General features: G+C 39.7%; 1 protein-coding gene across 2 annotated transcripts in view; it reads right to left on the bottom strand.

Moving 5' to 3' along the window:
* LOC122934573 (dynein axonemal heavy chain 5-like) overlaps positions 1-26,822 on the bottom strand; it is a 266,469-nt gene that overhangs the window by 123,091 nt on the left and 116,556 nt on the right. The window contains exons 39-45 of one of the 2 annotated variants that reach the window (XM_044290144.1): positions 26,289-26,339; positions 21,076-21,275; positions 19,994-20,204; positions 15,863-15,976; positions 15,544-15,678; positions 14,884-15,108; positions 9,002-9,110 (exon numbers count right to left, since the gene is read on the bottom strand). In XM_044290144.1, the coding sequence (XP_044146079.1) occupies positions 9,002-9,110; positions 14,884-15,108; positions 15,544-15,678; positions 15,863-15,976; positions 19,994-20,204; positions 21,076-21,275; positions 26,289-26,339 (1,045 nt within the window). The remainder of the gene's footprint in view (positions 1-9,001; positions 9,111-14,883; positions 15,109-15,543; positions 15,679-15,862; positions 15,977-19,993; positions 20,205-21,075; positions 21,276-26,288; positions 26,340-26,822) is intronic. The other variant, XM_044290145.1, reaches the window with a different exon arrangement.

The raw sequence follows: 26,822 nt of genomic DNA, 5'->3' as shown, positions 1-26,822 counted from the left end.
TTTGTTTTTACTTTTAATTCCTGTGAGATTAATTGAAAGAATGTAGGAATAATGCGTCCCTGACTTTGTATGCGGAAGAAATTGGATTTGGGTCTGACATCCAAGTGCCTATATGTGGGGCTTTAGGGGCTGTATAGATTGTTTTCTATGGTCCTGTTTGGAATATTTTTGATCTGTTCTATCTCAAAGTGTCTTCTGAGGGTAAGATTTCTCCAGAATTTTTGTATGTAAACATGTGGAATTATATACATAACAAAAAAGTGTGAAACAACTGAAAATATGTCATATTCTAGGTTCTTTAAAGTAGCCACCTTTTCCTTTGATTACTGCTTTGCACACTATTGTTGTCGACAATACTGGTTCAGCGTCTTGTACTTTGGTGCCTTTTTTTATGTCTGGCAAATACGAACCACAGCCCCACTCCAGCCCCCCCCCCCCCCCCCTCTCAAAACGCTTTCACTCCAAAATCACCCAGTATTCCCTAACCACACCAGGCAAAAGAAAAAAAAAGACTATGAGAAAACTGGAAAAACACAAATGAGTTCCACCACCGCCACCCCAACCCCAGATGACAATTGCAACTCTACGAGTAAGATTTTTAAGATTTTTAATTTCTCTAACCATAAACTCACACCCTACGAAATGAAACTCCTACAGAAAGGTCTCTCTGTCTGCCTTTACAATAGGATAAACCCCATGGAACTATACATTGACATACAAAAATTCAGGAGAAATCTTACCCTCAGAAGACACTTTGAGATAGAACAGATCAAAAATATTCCAAACAAGACCATAGAAAACAATCTGTGCAGCCCCTAAAGCCCCACATATAGGCAATTGGATGTCAGACCCAAAACTAATTTCTTCCCCATACAAAGTCAGGGACACATTATTCCCACATAATTAAAAGTAAAAACATACTATATAAATACATTCAAGTACAAAGGAAACTTATGTAAAAGAGAGCAGCCCTCAATAACTTAAAAAGAACAGTAACATAATCATACACCCAGTTGACAAAGGGGGTGGAATTGTAATACAGAACGTCCAAGACTATGAACAAGAAGCTGAGAACATCCTAGGCCATACCCACTACTATGAGAAAACCATGGGAGACCCCTTCCCAGAGCTAACAAAAAAACTGAACGCAGTAATCAAACAAGCCTTCACAAACCAATACATAAACAAAAAATAGAAAAACTTCCCCACGTCAAGAACTCCATGTACCCCATACTTTTACCACTTACCGAAAATACACAAAAATATCACACATCTGCCCGGATGCCCCATAGTCTCCAACACTAAGTGCGCCACAAGCAATTTATCACAATACCTTGACCTGTTCCTACAACCATATGTAAAACAATTACCCAGTTATTTACATGATTACGGGCAATTCATCAGCAAATTACAAACAATATAATGGTCACCCAGTTATGGCCTCGTCACACTCAATGTAACTGCTCTATACTCTAATATACGTCACGAATTAGGTATCAGTCGCGTAAGGAACACCCTCCAAAAAGATAAATTCCTCAAACCACAACAGATAGACTTCCTATGTGAAGGTCTCCTATTTATCCTGAAAAACAACTACTTCATATATAATAATAACATTTAATACCAATGCACTGGGACCGCTATGGGGACGCAAGTAGCACCATCCTTCGCAAACCTCTTTATGGGCGAATTTGAGGAGATACACATTTGGGGCCACTAAACCTTTAAGGACAACATCATCCACTTCAGAAGATATATAGATGATCTGTTTATTATCTGGGACGGGGACTAGGAGTCGGCTCTACAGTTCTGCAATAGCCTAAACCACACAGATTGGGGTATCACTTTTACCCCAAAATTTAGCAAGGAAATGAAAGAATTTTTAGACATCGTTATCACTAATCAAGAAAACACCTTAATGATAGTGATGAGCGAGCATGCTCGGCCAAACTGCTGTTCGGCTTGAGCATTGCTATGCTCGGCAGATCCAAGTGGTCGGCCGAATAATTTGGGTGCTCGAATACAATTTAATACAATGGAAGTCAATGGGAGAACCCCAGGCACCCCTGCTCAGAAGAGAAGAGGGTGTCTGGTTCATAAAAAAAAGGTTAGAAATTGATGGAAACCCCATCAAAATAGTTTGGCAACAGCATTAAAAAGATAGCTGGATGCGTATTAGACTCCTATTATGTACGACATACAACAGACAACCACACAAAGGCTATATGCCAAAAGCCAGGTATGTACAAGCCATCAATCTATCCATGAGACAGATAACAGTGAGCTAGTGATGTCGCGAACATAAAATTTTCCGTTCGCGAACAGCGAACCCGAATTTCCTCAAATGTTCGCGAACTTGCAAACCGGGCGAACCGCAATAGACTTCATTAGGGAGGCGAATTTTAGAACCCACAGGGACTCTTTCTGGCCACAATATTGATGGAAAAGAGGTTTCAAGGGGACTAACACCTGGACGGTGGCATGCCGGAGGGGGATCCATGGCAAAACTCCCATGGAAAATTACGTAGTTGACGCAGAGTGTGGCAAGTTGAAATCGCAATGCGATTAATATAACCTGCATTAATTGCATTGCGATTACAACTTTCTCAAATCCGACAGTACATTCTAGCATAGAGCCATTCCTATGGTGATGGGGACGCTCCATGAGCACGGAAGTTGGCAGAAGCTCTAAGTTGAAATCGCAACTTGAATTAATCGCATTGCGATTTCAACTTAGAGCTTCTGCTGACTTCCGTGCTCATGGAGCGTCCCCATCACCATGGGAACGGCTCCATGCTAGAATGTACTGTCGGATTTGAGAAAGTTGAAATCGCAATGCGATTAATTCAAGTTCTATAAATCGCATTGCGATTTCAACTTAGATCTGAGTTCCTAATGGTTGTATTGCTAGAATTGACAACGAATATAGCACTATATTCTCAATCTTCGTTATATTCTATCAATATAACCATTAAGAACCCAGCTCTAAGTTGTAATCATAATGCGATTAATATAACCTGTATTAATCGCATTGCGATTACAACTTTGTGACACTGCAGCTTCAGAATTAATCTAAGATGGATGCTGTCCTTGCTTTTTGATAGGCGGGTGGGAGGGTCTGGGAGGGAGGGTATGCTGATTGGCTGGAATGTGTCTGCTGACTGTGAGATACAGGGTCAAATTTTGCTCAATAATGATGTATAGGAGGCGAACCGAACATCGTATATGTTCGCCCGCCGCGGCGAACGTGAACATGCGATATTCGCCGGGAACTGTTCGCCGGCGAATAGTTCGGGCCATCTCTACAGTCAGCATACCTTACAATGGCAGCCTTGTGCACTATGAGATATTCAAAACCAGCTCTCATCTGACTGAGAACCAGTAAACCTCGAAGTTATTTTGCATCTGTTGGATGGCTTGGGTGGATCTGCACACCTAGATCAATATCATTAGGGCGACAAAAAGTGTTCTGATTGTCCTAACATAATATTCAATAACCTTTCTATACAGTTTTGTCATGTAAAAACTCAAATAACAGTGCAAAAGGCTGCCATTGTAAGGTATGCTGGCTGTTACCTGTCTCATGGATAGATTTATAGCTTGCACATAACTGGCTTTTGACATACAGCCTTTGAGTGGTTGTCTATTGTATGTCGTACGTAATAGGAGTCTAAGATGCATCCAGTTATCCTCTTAATGCTGTTTCCAAACCATTTTGATGGGGTTTCCATGAATTTCTAACCTTTTTTTATGAACCAGACACCCACTTTTCTTCTGAGCAGGGGGTGCCTGGTGTTCTCCCATTGACTTCCATTGTGCTCGGTAGAACACATGAGCATACTGATGTGTTTGGCCAGAGCACACGAGCACTTTGGTGCTCGCTCAACACTACTTAATGACAAAATCCTTCTTCAAAACTGTTTACACTAATAGTTACATTCATTATACCAGCTTCCACCACAAAAATGGCTTAAAAATATACCATACAGCCAGTATAAACAGATCAGGTGAAACTGTACCAATCACAAGGATTTTGTCATACAAGCAAAGATATTAGAAAAAATATTTTACGAAAAACAATACCCCAACAATATCATACAAGACGCATATAAAATGACCTTGCAATTAACACAAACAGAATACCTAGAACTGAGCAAAAAAGAACAAAAAGCCCCGAAAGATTTCCACTTTATCAGACAATTCAGCACATCAAACTCAGTCATTCTACAAGACGCACACCTTAAAGAATATTTCCCGAATAAACCGAAAATTACATACAGACGCGCCCCCACCATCAGAAATTTATTGGCACCAAGCAAACCCAGACACCACCAGAAGGGACACGCTCTCAAAGGCACCCAAAAATTAGGGAGTTACAAATGTAACTTTTCTGCTGCTTCACTATCACACACAACAAGACAACATTTTCTTTAAATACCAACAAAACCTCCTTTGACAGCAGACATCACCTGACTTGTCAATCCTCATACGTAATCTATATGATTGAATGCGAATGCGGCCTCCAATATGTAGGGCATATAACCCAGGAACTACATTGCCGTCTGAATCAACATCGACACAACATACAAAAACTCTACTCAAAACACAGCCTACGCCCCTTGAAGAAGCGGAGCGAAACGTGCGTCAGGGTGCGCTCCCAGCTGACCAGAGGTCCGATCCTTTCACTGGATTATTACTCTGGTATCTCAGTTTTTCTCTCCTTAATTGCCTGCTATTAGTACATCTACAGTTGGTTCCTCTTATTGGACCCCAGGTGGATGTGTATACATTAGGCATTTGGGTGTATGTTGTTGTTTCCTTGGGGGTTATTTTTGTTATTGCTCTTTTGAGTCATTTTGTATAGAGCATTGCAATCCGTGGGTATCTCATACCTTGTGGGTCAACAGATGAGCTGCTTGCCGCAGTGCCAGCCTGCACTGCTGCTATGTTTTTTTCATTTTTGATTTACAAGTTGTTGTAATTATCTATTACGCAATAAAGATTTCATATTATATGTGTGTTCCTTTTGGCTTTTTCGGTGTTTTATGTGTTGTCATGCATTTTTCCATCTATTAGATGGTTTAATAGGTTGTATCAAGGCACTGTGCCAATACTCTGGAAAAAGAAAGACATACTATCAAGATCACCCCGATAGATTTTATACCGCCCAACCCATACAACAGATTTGATCTTCTTCAGAAGCGGGAGATCTATTGGATCTACCAGCTAAACACATTCACCCCGCATGGTCTTAAAGAAATGAATGAGATTATAATATAGAAACTATGGAACCAACAATATGGAGTAGATAGAAACTTATAATATAAATATAAATTATATAAATACTATGAAACTAATAAGGGGAGGATGATGAGTATATGTATATATATATATATATACAGTACAGACCAAAAGTTTGGACACACCTTCTCATTCAAAGAGTTTTCTTTATTTTCATGACTATGAAAATTGTAGATTCACACTGAAGGCATCAAAACTATGAATTAACACATGTGGAATTATATACTTATCAAAAAAGTATGAAACAACTGAAAATATGTCATATTCTAGGTTCTTCAAAGTAGCCACCTTTTGCATTGATTACTGCTTTGCACACTCTTAGCATTCTCTTGATGAGCTTCAAGAGGTAGTCACCTGAAATGGTCTTCCAACAGTCTTGAAGGAGTTCCCAGAGATGCTTAGCACTTGTTGGCCCTTTTGCCTTCACTCTGCGGTCCAGCTCACCCCAAACCATCTCGATTGGGTTCAGGTCCAGTGACTGTGGAGGCCAGGTCATCTGGCGCAGCACCCCATCACTCTCCTTCATGGTCAAATGGCCCTTACACAGCCTGGAGGTGTGTTTGGGGTCATTGTCCTGTTGAAAAATAAATGATGGTCCAACTAAATGCAAACCGGATGGAATAGCATGCCGCTGCAAGATGCTGTGGTAGCCATGCTGGTTCAGTATGCCTTCAATTTTGAATAAATCCCCAACAGTGTCACCAGCAAAGCACCCCCACACCATCACACCAACTCCTCCATGCTTCACGGTGGGAACCAGGCATTTAGAATCCATCCATTCACCTTTTCTGCGTCGCACAAAGACACGGTGGTTGGAACCAAAGATCTCAAATTTGGACTTATCAGACCAAAGCACAGATTCCCACTGGTCTAATGTCCATTCCTTGTGTTCTTTAGCCCAAACAAGTCTCTTCTGCTTGTTGCCTGTCCTTAGCAGTGGTTTCCTAGCAGATATTCTACCATGAAGGCCTGATTCACACAGTCTCCTCTTAACAGTTGTTCTAGAGATGTGTCTGCTGCTAGAACCCTGTGTGGCATTGACCTGGTCTCTAATCTGAGCTGCTGTTAACCTGCGATTTCTGAGGCTGGTGACTCGGATGAACTTATCCTCCGCAGCAGAAGTGACTCTTGGTCTTCCTTTCCTGGGGTGGTCCGCATGTGAGCCAGTTTCTTTGTAGCGCTTGATGGTTTTTGTGACTGCACTTGGGGACACTTTAAAAGTTTTCCCAATTTTTCGGACGGACTGACCTTAATTTCTTAACGTAATGATGGCCACTCGTTTTTCTTTACTTAGCTGCTTTTTTCTTGCCATAATACAAATTCTAACAGTCTATTCAGTAGGACTATCAGCTGTGTATCCATCTGACTTCTCCACAACGCAACTGATGGTCCCAACCCCATTTATAAGGCAAAAAATCCCACTTATTAAACCTGACAGGGCACACCTGTGAAGTGAAAACCATTTCAGGTGACTACCTCTTGAAGCTCATCAAGAGAATGCCAAGAGTGTGCAAAGCAAACTTTGAAGAACCTAGAATATGACATATTTTCAGTTGTTTCAATTTTTTTTGTTATGTATATAATTCCACATGTGTTAATTCATAGTTTTGATGCCTTCAGTGTGAATCTACAATTTTCATAGTCATGAAAATAAAGAAAACTCTTTGAATGAGAAGGTGTGTCCAAACTTTTGGTCTGTACTGTATATGCGTGTGTGTATATATATATATATATATATATATATATATATAGCCTAATTCCTTACCTACTACCCAATTACTACAATCCAACACACGGTTTAATATGGATTTAATGGAATCCACATCGATGGATTTATATATCCAAGTAAGGAGCCAAGATAGTCTGTGGATATGCAATTATTCATTTACATATCGGATTTACTTTCTATTGTATTGTCAAATTTTAGTTTTATCTGCACTGTACCTTTATCACTACCTGTATATTTATTATATTTTATCAGCATTTGTATCCTTATTGTACCTTTATTATTGTCCATCATGAGCAAACTACCCTACAATACTAACTGCAGACTCAGTTAATTATGTAAAACACACCTGTGCACCTCCCCTCCCCTCCTCCCCCACTCCTCAATCAGCCCGCCAAAAATGTGCCTTTTTAAAGCTTCCCTGTGCATGTCTTACCATTACTGTCCTGATGAAGAGGACGCTCTGTCCCAGAAACTCGTTGACAACCCTGTGAATAAAGATTCTCGTGAATCTACCACATCGCTCCTGATGCTCCTTTAATCCATATCCTGGCAGCGCCTACAGTGATCCAGTTACCTGTCAAGCCTGTTGTTTGCCTTGGAGCTACACAGAGGACCACCGCTGCAGCCAAGGATAAAACAGCCTACTGGTCGGGATCATAAATAACCAGAAAAGCCATTTACAGCCGTTGTGACTCTTCACAACGCGATCTGGTAAGCACATTTGTGTTTGTTTAAAAACCACCGTTTACTAACTCATACCACACATGTGGCGCTCTCTTCTCCCTATTTGTATCTTCACCTTTATTTATTTTACTCACTTATATAGTGCTGACTTATTCCACAGTGCTTTACAGAAATTACCATCGGACTGTCCCCCAATCTAAGTTCCCTATCAGTATCTTTTGGAGTGTGGGATGAAACTGGAGTACCCAGAGGAAACCCACAGAAACACAGGGAGAACATACAAACTCCAAACAGATGTTGTCTTTGGATTTGGACCTAGGACCCCAGGCCTGCAAGGCACGAGTGCTAACCACTGAGCCACAGTCCTGCCCAAATGCAAAAGCATCTGTATTTAGGAGCACAGCATTTAATTGCTGAATTCAGGTATACGCTAATGAAAACAGCATCATTGGCCTGTGAATGTATGTGCACCAGGCAGAAAAAAAGATAAAGGAAAAGTCAGCAAAATGTTTCGCGAAGAATGATATCTAATGTGTTGTTATAAGTACATTTTGCAAATGTAGTCTTCAGGCCTGTAACCTGTAATCAAGATTTCAGATTACGTATGTACACTAATGTTAAATTCATAAATATATTCTGTTAGCTCTCCTTTAAATATATACAGTTGCATTCAAAGTGTTACAAGTCATTTTGTTCTCATTGCATTTATAATGCTTATAAAGCATAAAGATATGGCTTTTTAAATCTAAAAAACTCTAGAGATATAAATATGCCATTTAAGACAATGGGGATCATTTACTATGAGCTCTATATCAGTTTTTGGTGTAAAAAAAAAGTTGCAAGGCCTTGTTTTATGACTTTTTTAACTCATTTGTGACCTGAGAGTAGCAAGGGAGTGGTGGGGGCATGGCAGAGGCCAGGCCAGGGTGTGACATCGGCCCTGGTAAATTTACTAACATTTACTCCTAATTGATGACATCATAAATAAGGTACAGCACAGGAGATATCAAAGACTGTGGTAAAAAGCCAGTCTTCGATAAATGACCCCAATATAACAAAATGTTTAAATTGTTGGCTGTATACTGTTAGATTTGTAACAGTTTATGCATTGAGAATTTGTATTAGGTTTTACCCTAGGTAACTTGAAGGACAATGGTGCTAAATGAATAAAAAGATAATAATAATTATAAAACTTTGCACAATTTTGTTCTAAAGTGACTTAAAATGTTCCAATAAACATCTCATGATCCCCACATAAAGAACTGGTTTCCTTGTAGTCTTATTTACCTTTTTCCTTCAGGTAAAATTTCATAGTTCTTCTCCAATCAAAATCAGCAGTCTCTCGTAGTTTCCGGGATAAAATATTTTCCATGACATCACGAAGATAAAGTACTTGCTATAAACAAATGCAAATGCGAAGTTAATTTATATAAAAGGTTTTCCATACCATACAGAGAGAAATGTGGCTACAATTGAATTTAGAGTCTACCTATTGTTTCAGGTGAATGTTCAAAATAAGCTGTCATGTGGGTATACATGAGGAATAACACTATTTCTGAACAGTATATAACGTGTTCAAGTGTATTGGAGATACTGCGCTGAAGGACAGGTATCCTTCTCCTGGCACCTGTCGGTCAATGCTTGACCGCTTTAGTGACGTCAGTGCGTCACTAACCAACTCCAAGTGAGCGCCAACCACTCCCCTACACACACCTCCACCTGCGGCTGCAGCGTGCCTTCGGCCGAGACACGAGGTAGCAAGCCGATCCATCCTGCAGCTGGATTACCCTATCCTGACCCAAAGCACCGTTAAAGAACAAAGAAAAAGATAAAGAAAGAAAACACCAACTAATAACCGAAGCGACAAAGCACCAAAGAAGTACAAAAAATAAAAGGGAAAAAAGCCTCCATACCGAACCTACAGGGACGCAGACAAAAGCACTCCAATTGAAGTCTTCACTACAGGTAAGCGGTTTTTTAACCAGCTAAAAACACCTGTATAGTGACACATCTTCGCATGCCAGCCTGCACCCAGTTGCAAATACCTGCAAAATAACATTGATCTCTAAAAAACTTGTCCTTCAGCGCAGTATCTCCAATACACTTGATTACCTTTTCAGTGCGGCAGGCTTGTGTGGTCCCTGCCGCGATACTGCTTCTTCTGGCATACAGCTCCCACTGAGCGCCACCCCTGCAATTCTTCTATCCCAGTATATAACGTGTATTCTGCATTCTGTCCAGTTTCCCTTCTGTAGGCTCTATCTCTAACTGTAAATAAGTTTTCCCAAAGTTCAGCTCCAGAGTGGGTGGAAACTAGCTGTTATGATGTCCTCCATACACAGCACACATAGAGAACAGGAGATTCTGCTCCCCTATCTCTCTGTAACACACCCTCAGAAGCACCATTGGTGTCTGTCATGTAACAGACACAGCACTGCAGTCAATTTTGTGGTTTTGCTCCTATCACAGAGCATAAAAGTGGCATTGACTAATGCAGATGTGAATATAGCTTAAAGCCACTCTGTGACCAGATCACCTCTAATAAACCAGGCACATAGCCTGGTAGGGGTGAGAATGCAGTTTAAAATAAAACCTTCCTCCTCACTGTCAGCCTTACAGTTGTTGATAAAATCGTACTTTTATTCCTTTGTTGTCAGGTAATTTCGAGCACCTGGAGGTGGGCTTTTTCAATATGAGCACCGCTATGCGATGCCTACCAATATCTAGACACACCCGCTCATGTAGCATACTACTGTGTGCCTGCACTACAGAAACAAGTAGGACATGTATAACTAACACATCATTCACCACAGAACTTTTGTTGAATGCACGATAAAGCTTTGCTGATTAATACCTGATTAACTAATAGTCTGATGAACTTATAAATATCAAAAAATACTGTGCTCATGAGTAGGATTGATGATTTAAGACATACAGTGCTGCCCATAATTATTCATACCCCTGGCAAAGTTTGACTTAAAGTTAATTTTAATCAACCAGCAAGTCATTATTTGATGGGAAATGACATAGGTGTCTCTCAAAAGATAATAAGACTATGTACAAGAGGCATTATCGTGGGAAAAAAATACATTTCTCAGCTTTTATTTACATTTGAGCAAAAAACACAAGATGTTCTGCACTGTGGAAAATCTCAGAGGACGTGGTCGGAAGCCAAAAGTGACACCTGTGCTGGCCAGGAGGATAGTTAGAGAGGTGAAAAAGAATCCAAGGATCACCACCAAGGCCATCCTGGTGAATCTGGGCTCTGCTGGTGGCAATGTCTCAAGGCAGACAATCCAACAGACACTGCACACTGCTGGGTTCCACGGATGTAGACCAAGGAGGACGCCACTTCTCCAGATAAGGCGCTTGGCCTTTGCAAAAGCTCATCTGGACAAAGAAGAAGATGTTTGGCCACAGACTTGAATCCAATTGAGAATCTGTGGAGGGAGCTAAAGATCAGGGTGATGGCAAGAAGACCCTCCAACCTGAAAGATTTGGAGCTTATTGCTAAAGATGAATGGGCAAAAATACCTGTGGAGACATGCAAAAAGCTGGTCTGCAATTATAGGAAGGGTTTGATTGCTGTAATAGCCAATAGAGGCTTTTCTATTGATTATTGAGAAGGGTATGAATAATTGTGGACTGGACACTTTTTGCTCAAATGTAAATAAAATAATTTTTTTTTTACACAATAATGCCTCTTGTACATTGTCTTATTATCTTTTGGGAGACCCCTATGTCATTTCCCGTCCAAAAAATTACTTGCTGGTTGAATAAAAGTAACTTTAAGTCAAATTTGCCAGGGGTATGAATAATTATTAGCAGCACTGTATGAAGCAGAAGTAGTTGTTATAGGTCAGCATCACCATTGTCTAGCATCCCTGGAAGGCCTACATTAGGAACTGTAGAAGTGTGAAATGTGAAATTATAGTTTAATTTATGAATCTGCACTAAGCAATCATCATTATGACCAGACCACAACCTACCCATAGCACTGCATCATTACAAACTTAAGGGGGAATGTGTCAAGGTGCTACGCCATTTTTATGCCACAGAAAATGTTTGGCAAAAGCTCTATTTTGTGCTAAAATTTGAACTTCTTTGCCATCTTACCACACCCTCACCAGGAGGGGGCCCAACATGTGCGCCAAAAACTGGCATACATTTTATTATCTGGTGCAAAGACCTTCCAAGAATGCAGCAAAATTACGCCTCTTAACAATTCCAGTACATTATACCCCATTACGTTTTCTTACTAAGACTGGCATCAGCATCTGGCATCTTAATAAATTCCCCCAACAGAATTAAATAGAGATATAATAAAAATTACAGACCCATTAGTATCAAAGAGTAAAAAATGGCTAAGATACATTACAAATACACTATGTTTCAAAGTCGCTGGACTGAATAGCCAGAATTAATCAAAGGATCTTCAGTTTAAATAAAGACATCACCAAAGAATTCCACTATAAAGGCGACAACAATGTAGCTGTTGGTAGTGGTAGTCATACCGTCCTGTATATTAAAGACATGTCTTACAATTTGTAAAATAGGGGAACAGATGGTTTACGCTCATCATTAGCTTTCTGTTGTATATCATTTCACCGTCTACAGAGATGGCAAATGATGTTTGTAAACTTAACATCTGCTGTATAATATGGTGTAGGACATTCGGCTTATGTGTTATGTACAAACTACCTGATATTAAAAAGTACAAATTGCTATAAAAAAAATACCTACAATCCTAATTTGAGCAGATTTAAATGTACATGATGTAGAGCATTGCCGTGTGTAATCTGAAAACTTGGGTTCTTTCCATTCTCTCGATATCATTTCTGTAAACTTTCCTTTTCTCTGTAAGGCTGGGACCACACGGGGACTTTTTGTAACACAAAACTGCACATTCCAGCGGATTTTACTTTGACAGTTAAAATGGGAATGTTGCATGACAAAAACCCTCCTGTGCTCTGTTGGCATCTTCCTGGTGTATAGCTAGAGAAGTGTATAAAACTATCTATCGATCTGCTCCGCTCCTCCTGCTCTATAACCTGCTGCCTGCAGCTCAGACACCATATTCAGTGTTATAAGTTCCCTATCCCTCTCTCCCTCCTTCTCTTCAGTTATGTGATATTGATGAGTACTTTGTAGTGAGACATCCCATTTACAGAGAGCCAGCAGGCAGGGAGTGGAGAATTATTTCATGGCCCATTGTTCATCTGTGCAATATCCACTAAAAGTGGCCAACAAAATAATGAGCTTCCAGGTTCCTGATATTGATGGCACACAATTGCTGTTAGATTTAACACGCCTAATTCTTTGTTCTCTTGGGAGATATCTGCGGCAGCGGCTTATTCTCCTCTCCCCGTTAAAATAAACATACATGCTTGACTTGAGATAGCTGTCAGAATAATTTGGCCTTCTTGACTGGTCTGTCCTATCTACATTATTTTCCTTTCTGAATACATACCTGTGATTAGGCCTGCACTATCCTGGGTCATTTACGTGCCAGAGTAGCTTTGGCTAGTACTCAGTATAATTAATTTTATTGCCCTCTTGTTCTACTTAAGGCTACTTTCACACTCGCGTTTTGGGCAGATCCGTCATGAACGAATCCGTTTGTATTATCTGTAACATAGCCAAGACGGATCTGTCATGAACTCCACTGAAAGTCAATGGGAGACGGATCAGTTTTCTATTGTGCCAGATTGTGTCAGAGAAAACAGATCCGTCCCCACTGACTTACATTGTGTGCCAGGACGGATCCGTTTGGCTTAGTTTCGTCAAGCGGACAGCAAAACGCTGCAGGCAGCCTTTTGGTGTCCGCCTCCAGAGCAGAATGGAGACGGAACGGAGGCAAACTGATGCATTCTGAGTGGATCCTTTTCCATTCAGAATGCATTAGGGCAAAACTGATCCGTTTTGGACCGCTTGTGAGAGCCCTGAACAGATGTCACAAACGGAAACCAAAACGCAAGTGTGAAAGTAGCCTAACTTGTGTATTATGCTGACATTGGAGTGTTACAAGTTCCATTTCATGAAACATTAGTTGCTCATCACCAATAGGGATAGGGTGGTCAACATTTCATACCTTTAAACCTAAACCTTCAAAACTTTCTTAGGTATCATGCACACGATCATATTTTTAGTCTGCGTCTGACTTGCATTTTTGTGGTTCGGACATGGACCCATTAATTTCTATGGGACCAAAAAATTCGAACAGCATACGGATATCATCCATGTGATGTCTGCATCCACGTGTCTGTTCCACAAATTATAGAACAAGTCCTATTGTCCATTTTGCAGACTCAGAGGTTTGCGGACCATCAAATGACAACAGCCATGTGCATGAGGTCTTAATGGGAATTTCATTAAAGGAGTCATCCCCACTGGACACACTGACATCACATAAAAAGATGCCATGTCTTTTAGGCAGAAGGGAGAGACACTTCCGAGAGTATATCCTGTCCCAGGGGGATCAGTTGAAAATGGCTATGCAGTTAGAAGCAAAACACTACCACTAACTGCTCCGGTGTAGACTTTTGTAAAAATGGCTGTAGAAATAAATATTTGATTGTGTTAAAGGGGTATTCCAAGTTATTCCCTATACAAAGTATAGGTGATAACTATTAGATTGGTAGAGGCACTACTGCTGGTGCCCCCACCGATCATGAGAACAAGGGTCCTGTACCCTGTAGGCCCTCCTGAAATAAACAAAGGGGAAAGTTGAGCTGCCTCTCCCTTAATCTCTGTGGGACTAGATCAGAGAACAGCGCTCAGACATAAAGTTGAATGGGACGGCAGGGTGCATGCCTATCTTGCTGCTCTATTCATTTCAAGGGACCCTTCAGGGTATGGGGGCCCCTGTTCTCATGATCAGTGGGGGGTCTCAATGGTAGGACCCCTGCCAATCTGAAACTTATCCCCTACCCTGTGGATAGGGGAAAACATCAAATAACCATAATACTTCCTAAAGTGTAAGATAATACTTTAATGTTGCACTAAATTCACAATTTATCTTGATACACCATACACTGTATATCTGCATACAGTTATAGGATGTGTCAATTTATATCAGAAAAAGTAACACAAATATAAACCATTTTAAAGCTTATGTTTAGATAGGAATTTGTGTAAATCTGTTTTATAGGATCAGGCAAAAATCATACCATGATAATATTTTCCAGTTTTAGCCTCTGAGACTGGGAGATTGAGTCTTCCATATTTTTCCAGTGTCCCTTAGCAGTGATAGCAGACAGTTTGATGGCCATCGCTGTATATTTCTTGAGTATACGAGACTGGGCTTTCCGATCCTGTCTTATTTCAGAAATGGAGCTTTCAAAGTCTTTAGTCCATAGATAAAGCAGGCCAAGAACTGCAGCTTGGGTTGGGTACTTGAAATAAAGCAAAGGTGGAAACTGATTATTAACATTTGTAAAAAAAAAAAATACACAGGACTGATATAAACAGATTCTTTTAATAAGTTTGTTAGCTTATAATATATTTTAGTAAAGACATCAAAGATAAGGTTTCTCTTAAGGCTCCATTAGACCAAACGGTATTTGAGGCAATTACTGGGAACAAGCGTTCCTGATAATTGGCCTGTATAATAAAGCCACACAGGTCACATTTATTTTATTATTAATGTCGTTTTTATGTCTCTTTTTTTATTTAGTATTTTAACAGTTAAATAGGGAGGGCTGTGATATCATCATAAAGGTCTTCTGTTTGTACAGATAATAATGGTGAACAGAGAGGCATGAAGTCACTAATGGCAGGTGTTTAATGGTGCTAGATCCTGTACAACATGAATCATTTATTTGTGATACCTTTTGTGTCCACTCATCTATAGCCATTCCTTGATTAATGTCTCCAATGACATTGTAGATTTTGTTATTTAATGAAGCACGTAGGCTGCTGTGCAGTTTACTGAGCCAGGCACCAACGTCAGAAGCAATGGCAACCTAAACAAGGAAAAGAGAAAAGAACATACTCTAAGAGCAGAACAATTAGAGCGAACATGCTTTTACATCTATTGTGCACACACTAAACAGCTCACTGATGAGTAATGCAGAAAAACTGGTTTAAAACACGAGTAAAAAGGGAATGAAGACATTTAACAGGCAATAGGTGATAGGTAATAGTCACCTGCTCGTCCAACTGCAAGCATTCCCCTGCAAAGTCTGTGACAGACACTGCATTTAATTTCACACTAGGTTCCTTATATGCAATGGCTCGATTCCTGTTCTGCGATATACCAGCCTGTAATGGATTAGACAAAAGTGTTAATGTAGAAGCTGACTATTTATTGCAATGTGTACAGGTAGGAGGTAGGCCTCTCAAGGTGCACGGGTCCTCTTCTGTTACTGAAAAAACCCCAGAAGATACTCCACCGGATGCCGCCATGTGCACAGGTATTGTCTGTATATATACCACCCAACATATATACTTGTGTATATACACCCCCCAACATATATACTTGTGTATATACACCCCCCAACATATATACTTGTGTATATACACCACCCAACATATATACTTGTGTATATACACCACCCAACATATATACTTGTGTATATACACCCCCCAACATATATACTTGTGTATATACACCACCCAACATATATACTTGTGTATATACACCACCCAACATATATACTTGTGTATATACACCACCCAACATATATACTTGTGTATATACACCACCCAACATATATACTTGTGTATATACACCACCCAACAGAGACTACACAGCAGTACAAGGATGGTGTTCAGCTCTTTACTAGGGTGCCACATGGTTGCTGCATCCATAAGGCTCTGCCATGAGCAGTAGCTTTATATATGCACATTATTCTGAACATGTATCAATGTAACATGAACGGTTTGAAAGTCTGTAAAACATGTCAAGCTGCTCCTTTATCCAGATGCAAACATTCACCTATACATTGTGTGACAGCCGGTGCATTTATTTTCAAACTTGGTGCCATCCAGGCAATGGTTTGATTCATTTCATTGGCTATACCATTCCATAACGCAAGCTCACCCTGTAAGGTGCAATGTTTTAAAAGATTCCAGAAAGGTTGGATGAACTATTCTTAATGGTATCGCTTCATATAGGAAATAATTTAAAGGGTTTTCCAGAACCTTAAAGGGAACCTGTCGCCAGCTTTATGGTGTCCTAACTAAGGGCAACATAAATAAGTGACTGATTCTGTTAGCAAAAAGCTGGGTCACTTTCTTTAATTGACCCAGTCAATCTGCCAACATCTTGTATTGAAAAGCTCCAGCTGATAATGATGAGTCCTAAATATTCATGAGCTCCTGACTCTCCCCGCCCACCTGCTGCTGAATGACAGTTAGTTTCCATATGAATCAGCAGCAGGTGGGCAGGGGAGTGGCTATAGCTCTGAATTATATATACGCTGGACTCAATGAGATCACGCCGGACTCAAATCAGCTCATTAGCATGCGGCATCTTTGTGTGTATATTATGAGGTAACCATCTGTCACACCAGTAAGTGAATACTTCTAAGGTACTTTTTAGTAGTTAATGATTGTATATAATTGGGTAGATTATAATCAAATATTCACATGACAGGTTCTCTTTAAATGCTGATGATCAAACATCACAAAGTCATCAGTATCAGATCGGTGGGGATCCAACTCCTGACACCCCTGCTGACCAGACTCTGATGTCATGTCCATCAGTCATATGGCCTTTGCGCAGTGCTGTCTCAGTGATGTGAACAGCAATACCAAACACCACTGCTAGGCAATGTACAGTAGATATGTAAAAGAAATAGGTTACTGTACAAAGTACAAAAATATGCAAATAATCACTGATAAAAGTGACAAAAGTCACATAATAAATTATTTAAAATGTATTACTATTATTTTTGTGTTCACCATTTTTATAGAATTCCATAATGCCGAGGAAGGTTAACTATAAAACATCACACTGTGGGAGATTTATCAACTAAATGAAAAAGTGAAGGAGTTGCCCAAACAATCAGGTTACTAATTACATTTTCCAAAGGCCTTGGAAGAGAGAATCACATGGATAACTCCCACGCTTCACTTCACTGCTAACGGCTAACTTCCTTGCACATAGGACCCGCTGATCCTCTCCAATAGAAACATAGAAACATAGGATGTGTCGGCAGATAAGAACCATTTGGCCCATCTAGTCTGCCCAATATACTGAATCCTATGGATAGCCCCTGGCCCTATCTTATATGAAGGATAGCCTTATGCCTATCCCATGCATGCTTAAACTCCTCCACTGTATTTGCAGCTACCACTTCTGCAGGAAGGCTATCCCATGCATCCACTGCTCTCTCAGTAAAGTAACACTTCCCAATATTACTTTTAAACCTTTGCCCCTAATAATCACAAAAAATAGCAAGGGACATGTATGAAGCCAAAATCATTATACCTTTATATAAGGAAGGATTCAAAATATATATACAATAACAAATCATAATTATAGAAGGGTACTAAAAGTTACCAAACACCATTATTGTTGACCTTTATTACTTCAATTAATAAATGAAAAATCACTACCCTATGTAAGATGCTATGATATGACAAAGTAGTCCCACAAGGCTACAAAAATGAGCTGAGGCTGCACACCTCATTAAGGCCATTCGGATATTTGCTGTTCAGAGTAACAATCCAATACATTTCCTTTTGTAATTAGGATTTGATGATTATCTCTACCCTCCACCTCTTCGAGAACGCACCATTTTATATCTACCTCTATGGTGAACCAGGCTGCAGTTACTAAGCCGCCAATGCTGTTATTGGACTTTTATGAACAAACACAGATGAACTGGTTTATGTTGATTTTTGTATATGAGTAAGTATTTAAACAAACAACTTTTGGCTAAATACGTGTCCCTTTTTGTTTTATCGTGATTCTTGGAAGAGAGTACCCACATCTAATGGATTGTATACTCTTTTGCATTCCACTGCTTTTAATAAATCTCCCCTGTGTCTGAAGAGAGAAAGCCACTGCCAGAGTACTCTGACAGTAGCTTATTTCCCCAAGAACACAAGGGTCAGGCAGCTGAAATCTCCCCCAACATTTGCTATTGGGGGAGTCAGAAGACCTTTTATACAATTTAGATGGCTGACCAGTCTTATCACAATTGGCAGGCTTGATTTACAATTATCTAATGTGTATGACTTGTACACAGATATGGTATATCTTTTCTGTTAAATTTCAGATTTTTACATCTTTGCCTCAGTTTTTAGAACTCTTCCTAAAGAAGAAGCTTCTATGTGTGTTTATTTCCCTTAGAACTGAGAAATGTGTACCTACTACACCAGATCCTGTACAGACATTTTTTTATAATGGGTAAGGGGGGAAAGGGGTCTTACCTCAAGCCTAGCTATACCCACCCATGAATATACATAACATCTACAACAATTACTATACTGACACAAAGAACTGCAGGCATAGAGGGGAGGTTTATCAGTAGAAACCTGATTCAAATTTGCCATTTTTTAAATGCTAGATTCCAGTCCATTCTTTGCAGACATTGTGCATTCATTTATGGCAATACTTTGTAGCATTAGAGTGCTAACACATGTCGTGGCTTCTAGGTGGGCATTGCGTGGTCTGCCTGGATTGCTAATGAAGGCAGTGTTTAAGGCCCTTTTACACCTAAAGATAATTGCTCAGATTATCACCAACAAGCAATCGTTTGAATGCTCATTAGCAATCATCTTGCAGTGTAATACTGATTACCCAATGGATGAGCGGAATCTGAATCTTTTAGCAGGTTTAAAAATCTTCGTTCTGTGTGATTCAGTATGGGGAGGAGCAATGGTATGACTGAGGAGGAGATCTCATCCACTAGCGAGCAGGCAATTGTCAGGAAGGAATGCTTCCTTCCCGACAATCGCTTGCTTCATTTGGAGGTGTAATTAGGACCATTAGTCATTGCTGTTTGTTAATGGCTGTGTATTTTGCCTAAAAACTATGCAGGCATTAAAAAAAGCAATAAATAGGCACTTCATTCATTAGCAATCCAAGGGGACTTCCACACTGATGCTTGGGCATGCAACAGGTGACAGCACCCTTGCAGCTAACTATTGTCCAGCAACTGTTTGATGCCATCTAGCCAACATGTACTAATCAACTTGTTTTACCTATGCTACAAGACACCTCTCCTCCGAGAATGGTGTCTACTTATTTAATAAGTAATTTAATAGATTTGTCTACAAATGTTACAATTGAATTTTTTTTTTTAAATGAGACCAGTTTTAACTTACAGATTTTAAAGATCTTTGAAATAAGCTTTCTGTGTCCGTGACATGTGTTGTGCTTCTTTGCCCTGTTGATAGCCAACCTTCATTTCCAGATCGGACACTTAAAAAATCAAGAACTGGTCCAGTTGCTTCAACTTCTTCTTCATCAGAGATCACACTTTCCTCTTCTTCGACATTCTCCACTTCAATAGAGGAAACCCCACTAAACAAGCACCTGAAAAGTAAAGGATTTCAGTAATAAAACAATTGGATAAAGACGTCACACATTGTTTCAAGAGATTAAAGGGGTTGTGCCACCATTAAATACTATTTTAATATAAATTATCAGGAAAAGCTAGTTACTTCTGTAATTTACTATCTGATATAAAATTGCTTGAGATTAGAGATATTCTCTTTACTTCATTATAATGGCACCCCCTAGGATTTAATATGTATAGTGATGTGCACAACCACCTACTGAAGTGGTTGCATATGCTCAGTTCCATCCTTTAACTGACACCAGCCATATCTACTGTTACAAATTGTGGCAGTTACAGACAAAGTTCCAGCAGAAAGGACATCTTCCCTGAGGAAGGACATGACCTTTAGCTGCTAGCCTGAAGAGAATCTAGAAGAGCAATTGGAGCAATGAATGGGTAGATCTTTGGAATCATGTGAGGTACAGGACTGGTTCTAGCTTTGTAAGAAATAGATGTTCATGTACTATATGATATATGGTTTTAATATTTAACATTAATCATGGGATAACCCTTTTAAACGTCCATTTGTTACTGCTTTGACTTGTTTATAAGTCATGCTCCAGCCCTGTTATGTGTTAGAACCCCATATGTCTACTTAAGTGCCAACAGACAGCCATGATTAAAATTAGATTAAAGGGGGAACAATGATGTCACCATGATCCTAATTTTGATGTTACTACACAAAAACCACTCAATGTAATCTTGTAATTACCTGAAGGTTCTATATATAAAGTCAATGGTACTGTCTACCAGTATCCTATTTTGACTAACACAAGCCATTGTTTGGCTACATTATACAAATTTCCTTTACAAAAAAAAGGACAATCCGCAAAACACATACAGTACCTTAAATGATGTTGAAGATGTCTGATATCATAGGGTTGGCTAAGTACAGACATCAAAGCCAAATCTGACAAGAAGTAGAAGCGAGGGAAAGTCTGTCTCATTCTGCCAAGGTAAGAATTCAAAGCAGAAAAACAGATCTCAAGCTCCAGGTAGAAGTGTCTTAGAAGAACCTCTTTGGGGACATCTCCTGTGCAGCAGCACTATGTAAAAGAGTATTGATGATAAAAGTTTGAGTCAAGGAATACATATGCATTTAGCTTTCACACAAAATGAAAAGTTTCACTTTCCAGCCACTTCCACTAAAACAGTAATTCTGGAGCATCTTTTCTTAGAACTGTTTGCTGGACCATTCATCTGCACTTCATACATACTAAAGTATGAATAAATTGTTTTCAATGGACAGACAGAGAAGAAGACCTCTTGCATCTCCAGGGAGAACTAAAGAATCAGGCGAAAAAATAAATGCGCCCAATCCTTCTCTCCTCTGACATCATCTGTCAGGGAAAAGTCAGGAGGTCCCCACACACATTAGACTGCCGGCTGGTCCCACCGAAAACGGCGACTTTAGCCAACAATACACTAATGTGTACATTTCTGTACAGCAATGCAGAATTTGTTTTCGCCATAGATAACAGGAAGTTGATAATTAAATAAACCAAAGGGCATATATAGCCTATTAATGGTATAAAGAGAGTAGTAGTTCAGATTACCAGAACTGGTTATTAGTTTAATGAGTTCTGGATTTGCTTTGAAGCGAAAAACTGACTGTAAATCTTTATCTGTCCTGGGAAATTTTAATTTTCTTTAAGGCGAAGTGAGATGGCACAGATTACACAACAGGATTAATTCCAATCTCACTATGATTGTACAAACATGTTCATCCACACCTAAAATTTTATGTTGGTTCATGCTGTGCCCCCAACCCACCCCTTTTCTTTATTTGCTATAATTATTTATATTTTTCTAAGGGTAATGTTCATACTTGTGACTGAGGCAGGGCAAGCTTACTATTGTGTTCTTACTTGTGGTCATTATGTTAGCAGAATCTAGGGTTAATGTAACATTCCTCTGCAGTTTAAATAATGATAGAACTTGTAACAATAACTATATAATAAGATTAATAAAATACATGCCATAACATCATCAGATTCACATCTTGACAGTTTGTAAGGGGAGGAGAGGATAAACTGCAAGAAACCCTAACTTAGCCTCTCACAAATAAAATGCTGTGTTTATGCCTTTAAGAGAAACATGCATTGAATTTAAGAGAAATGTTATTATAACCCTTTGAGAACCCTGCCATATTTCAACTTAAGGACCAGGCCGTTTTTTTGGAAATTTGACATGTGTCACTTTATGTGGTGATAACTTTGGAACGCTTTTACTTATCCAAGGCATTCTTACATTGTTTTCTTGTGACACATTGTACTTCATGCTAGTGGTAAATTTTAGTCAATATTTTTCTTTTTCATTTAAAAAAAAATCCCTAAATTTACAAAAAAAATTGAAAAATTCACAACTTTCCAAATTGCAATTTCTCTGCTTTTAAAACAGATAGTGATACCTCATATAATAGTTATTACTTTACATTTTCCATATGTCTACCTTATGTTTGGATAATTTTGTGAATGCCATTTAGAAGGCTTAGAAAATTTCCAAAACCTACTCTTTTAAGGACCAGTTTTAAAGACCAATATCAATTCTGAATATGTCTATTTTTTTTATTTATTTTTTACAATTGTATGTGTTTTATTTTAGGAAAGGGGCTTTTATTTTTACTTGAAACTTTTTTTTTTTACTATGAAAAACACTTTTTAACTTTTTTTTTGTCCCACTCTGGGACTTCAACATCTGGGGTCTGATCCCCCCTGCAATGCATTACAATACATCCTGTATTGTAACACATTGCATGTCAGATTTTATGCTGACAGCCTGCCTGTGAGACCCAGCCTAAGGGCTGGATCTCACAGACTTCCATAGAAGGCAAGCCCCGATGCCTATGGAAGGCATCCGGCTGCCTTATCTGCCATCGGTGATGGTCCTTAAGTCACGTCCACCAGCCCCGTACATGTATGGTGCTCGTCCTCTATGGGTTAAAGAGGACCTGTCACCATAAAATGCAGTGCAATCTGCAGGCTGAATGTTATAGTACAAGAGTTGCTGAGCAGATTGATATATAGTTTTGTGGGAAAAGATTCAGTATAAATTGTAATTTATACAGTTATATCTCTGTTCTTTCTATACTTAAGAATACATCTGTGTACAGCTACTGACAGCTATCCCTTTATACACACATACACACAGAATGCTCATACCTCCCAACTTTTGAAAATCATAAAGAGGGACAATATGTGTGGCGCACATCGTGGCAATTTTTTTCATACTAGGTCACGCCATTAACTCCGCCCAAAGCATAATTACTGACTCCGTCCGAAGTACAGCAGCTGGGACTCTGTTAAGTTCCTTTATTTATTTTTTTACAGCATGTGGAGATCCTGGGATATACAGTTAGGTTTATATATATTTTGACACTGGCACAATTTAGTTTTTTTAACTGTTTACTAAAACATATTCAAGTTATAGTTATATAATGGACATTAACATAAAGTCCAGACTTTTAGCTTTCATTTGAGGGTATCCACATTAAAATTGAATGAAGGGTTTAGGAGTTTCAGCTCCTTTACATGTGGCACCTTGTTTTTAAAGGGACCAAAAGTAATTGGACAATTGACTGAAAGGCTGTTTCATGGGCAGGTGTGGGCAATTCCTTCATTATTTCATTCTCAATTAAGCACATAAAAGGCCTGGAGTTGATTTAAGGTGTGGTGCTTGCATTTTGTAGATTTTGCTGAGAAGTAAACATTCAGTCAAAGGAGCTCTCCATGCAGTGGAAACAAGCCTTCATCTGCGAAAACAGAACAAACACATCCCAAAACTTGCTACACTATTAGGAGTGGCAAAATCTAAAGTTTGGTACATCCTGAGAAAGAAAGAAAGCAAGCAAGCGATGGTGACCTCAACAATGCAAAAAGACCTGGACGCCCACAGAAGAAAACAGTGGTGAATGATCGCAGAATAATTACCATGATGAAGAGAAACCCCTTCACAACAGCCAAACAAGTGAACAACACCATCCAGGATATAGGTGTATCAATATCAAAATCTACCATAAAGAAAAGACTGCATGAAAGTAAATACAGAGGGTTCACTGCACGGTGCAAGCAACTCATAAGCATCAAGAATAAGAAGGCTAGACTGGACTTAAGAAACCAGCACACTTCTGGAAGAACATTCTTTGGACAGATGAAACCAAGATCAACATCTACCAGAATGATGGACAGAAAAAAGTATGGCGAAGGCTCACGATTAGAGATGAGCGAACTTCTGTTTTAAGTTCGGCGTCTAAAGTTCGGGGGCGGGTTAGCGGAGAATCCCGATCTGGAACCGGATATGGATTCCGACTTCCGTTGTGGTCCGTGGTAGCGGAATCAATAATGGCCGATTATTGATTCCGCTACCACGGACCACAACGGAAGTCGGAATCCATATCCGGTTCCAGATCGGGATTCTCCGCTAACCCGCCCCCGAACTTTAGACGCCGAACTTAAAACAGAAGTTCGCTCATCTCTACTCACGATCAAAAGCATACCACATCATCTGTAAAACATGGCGGAGGCAGTGTGATGGCTTGGGCATGCATGGCTGCTAGTGGCACTGGGTCCCTAGAAATTATTGATGATGTGACACAGGACAGAAGCAGCTGGATAAATTCTGGGGTTGTCAGACACATACTGTGTGCCCAAATCCAGCCAATTGCAGCCAAACTGATTGGTCTGCGTTTTATAATACAGATGGACAATGACCCAAAACATAAAGCCAAAGCAACCCAGGAGTTTATTATAGCAAATAAGTGGAATATTCTTGAATGGCCAAGTCAGTCACCTGATCTGAACCCAATAGAGCATTTCACTTGTTAGAGACTAAACTTCAGACAGGAAGGCCCACAAACAAACAGCAACTGAAAACCGCTGCAGTAAAGGCCTGGCAGAGCATTAAAAAGGAGGAAACACAGCGTCTGGTGATGTCCATGAGTGCAAGACTTCAGGCAGCCATTGCCAACAAAGTATTAGAAATTAATATTTTATTTACAATTATTTAATTTGTCCATTTACTTTTCAGCCCCTGAAATGAAGGAATTGAGTTTAAAAAATGCTTTAGTTCCCCACATTTTTGTGCAATCATTTTGTTCAACCCACTGAATTGAAGCTGAAAGTCTGAACTTCAACTGCATCTGAATTGTTTTGTTCAACATCCATTGTGGTAATGTACAGAACAAAAATTAGAAAAATGTTCCCTGTTCAAATATATATGGACCTAACTGTAAATCTTCGGATTATAGATAATTTGAGGTCCACATTGCACCAAATAATGAAGTTATAGTCTAATATACAGGTAGAAATTATAGCAATTTAGTAAATGTATTAATGCACATTTATGCATTAATTCCCCAGGTCAAAAAGAGGGACAATTAAGGATCCAACAGGGACAGGGACTTGGGTCAAAAAGAGGGACACTTGGGAGGCATGAATGCTATCAATCTCTGATAACACCTCCTCCATATACAGATATCAATGACTGACAACTATCTATGTATACACACTGAGGCTGCATTCACACGACCGTATGAATGAGTCTGCATCCGTTCCGCAATTTTGGTGCGGACCCATTCATTTCTATAGGGCCGCAAAAAATGCAGACAGCACACCATGTGCTGTCCACATCCGTTGCTATGTGCCACGGCCTTGCAAAAAAAAAAAAAATAGACTGCGGACAAGAATAGACATTTTCTATGACAGCCGCAGCATGTGGGGGTCCACAAATTGCGGAACGCACATGGGCCGGCGTCCATGTTTTGCGGATCTGCAAAACACCATGTTCATGTGAATGTAGTTTTACAAAGAGAATGCTATAAATAACTGATAACACCTCTTCTGTCACATGACAACAGGAGTGGTTTCAGGCACATCTATAAAAGTGTCTGATTGCCACCAAGTGAGTTAGTATGTGCATAGTGAAGTAAATGGCAAGTGGAGAGACCTGCTGTGTTAGAGTGTAGGGGTCCAAGCCAGTCACCAAGGAACATGCCAGTGGCTGGAAAGAGTATGACGGTGAGCCAAAGGAAAGTTGTGAGCAATAGAGGTCCAGAAACCAACCATGATAGAGCCCAGTGTGTGCTGTTGTTGGGGCCTGTAGATCCAGAGGCACTGTGAGAAAGCAGAGAAAGCACAGTGGGAGGTAACAAAAACTAAACGTAAGTTTGAAGGAAAGACTGGAGTGTGTGGGGACTAGGAAGATGTATCAGTAAAACTTTGTAGTGAAAACTGGTTGTCCAACAATCTGGAAAAAAGCCAGTTAGTGCACAATACGAGCAGGGGCACTAAAGTTGGAGAAACAAAGAGAAACGTCTACAGTTGACTGAACCAATACAAGTTTTCCATCAAGTGTGAATGTAACCATTAGCTTTGTGTAACTGTAACCACTATGATTGTTGTGCCTCTGTAGGAGAATAAGAAATACTTCTGTTGCTCCCCAAAGAATGAGGTATGATAGCTCCTTACACGTAGGACCAAATTCAAAAAGTGATCCATTCAATTAACGTTTAGTAATTTTATGGAATATATAATGTATAAGAAAATTGTAAATGAAAGGGATTATGCACCTTTTGGGGGCGGGGGGGAGGGTTTGGC

Source organism: Bufo gargarizans, chromosome 4 (genome assembly GCF_014858855.1).
Source record: "Bufo gargarizans isolate SCDJY-AF-19 chromosome 4, ASM1485885v1, whole genome shotgun sequence".
NCBI classification, from domain to species: Eukaryota; Metazoa; Chordata; class Amphibia; order Anura; family Bufonidae; genus Bufo; species Bufo gargarizans.
This window is presented reverse-complemented; position numbering and strand designations above follow the sequence as displayed.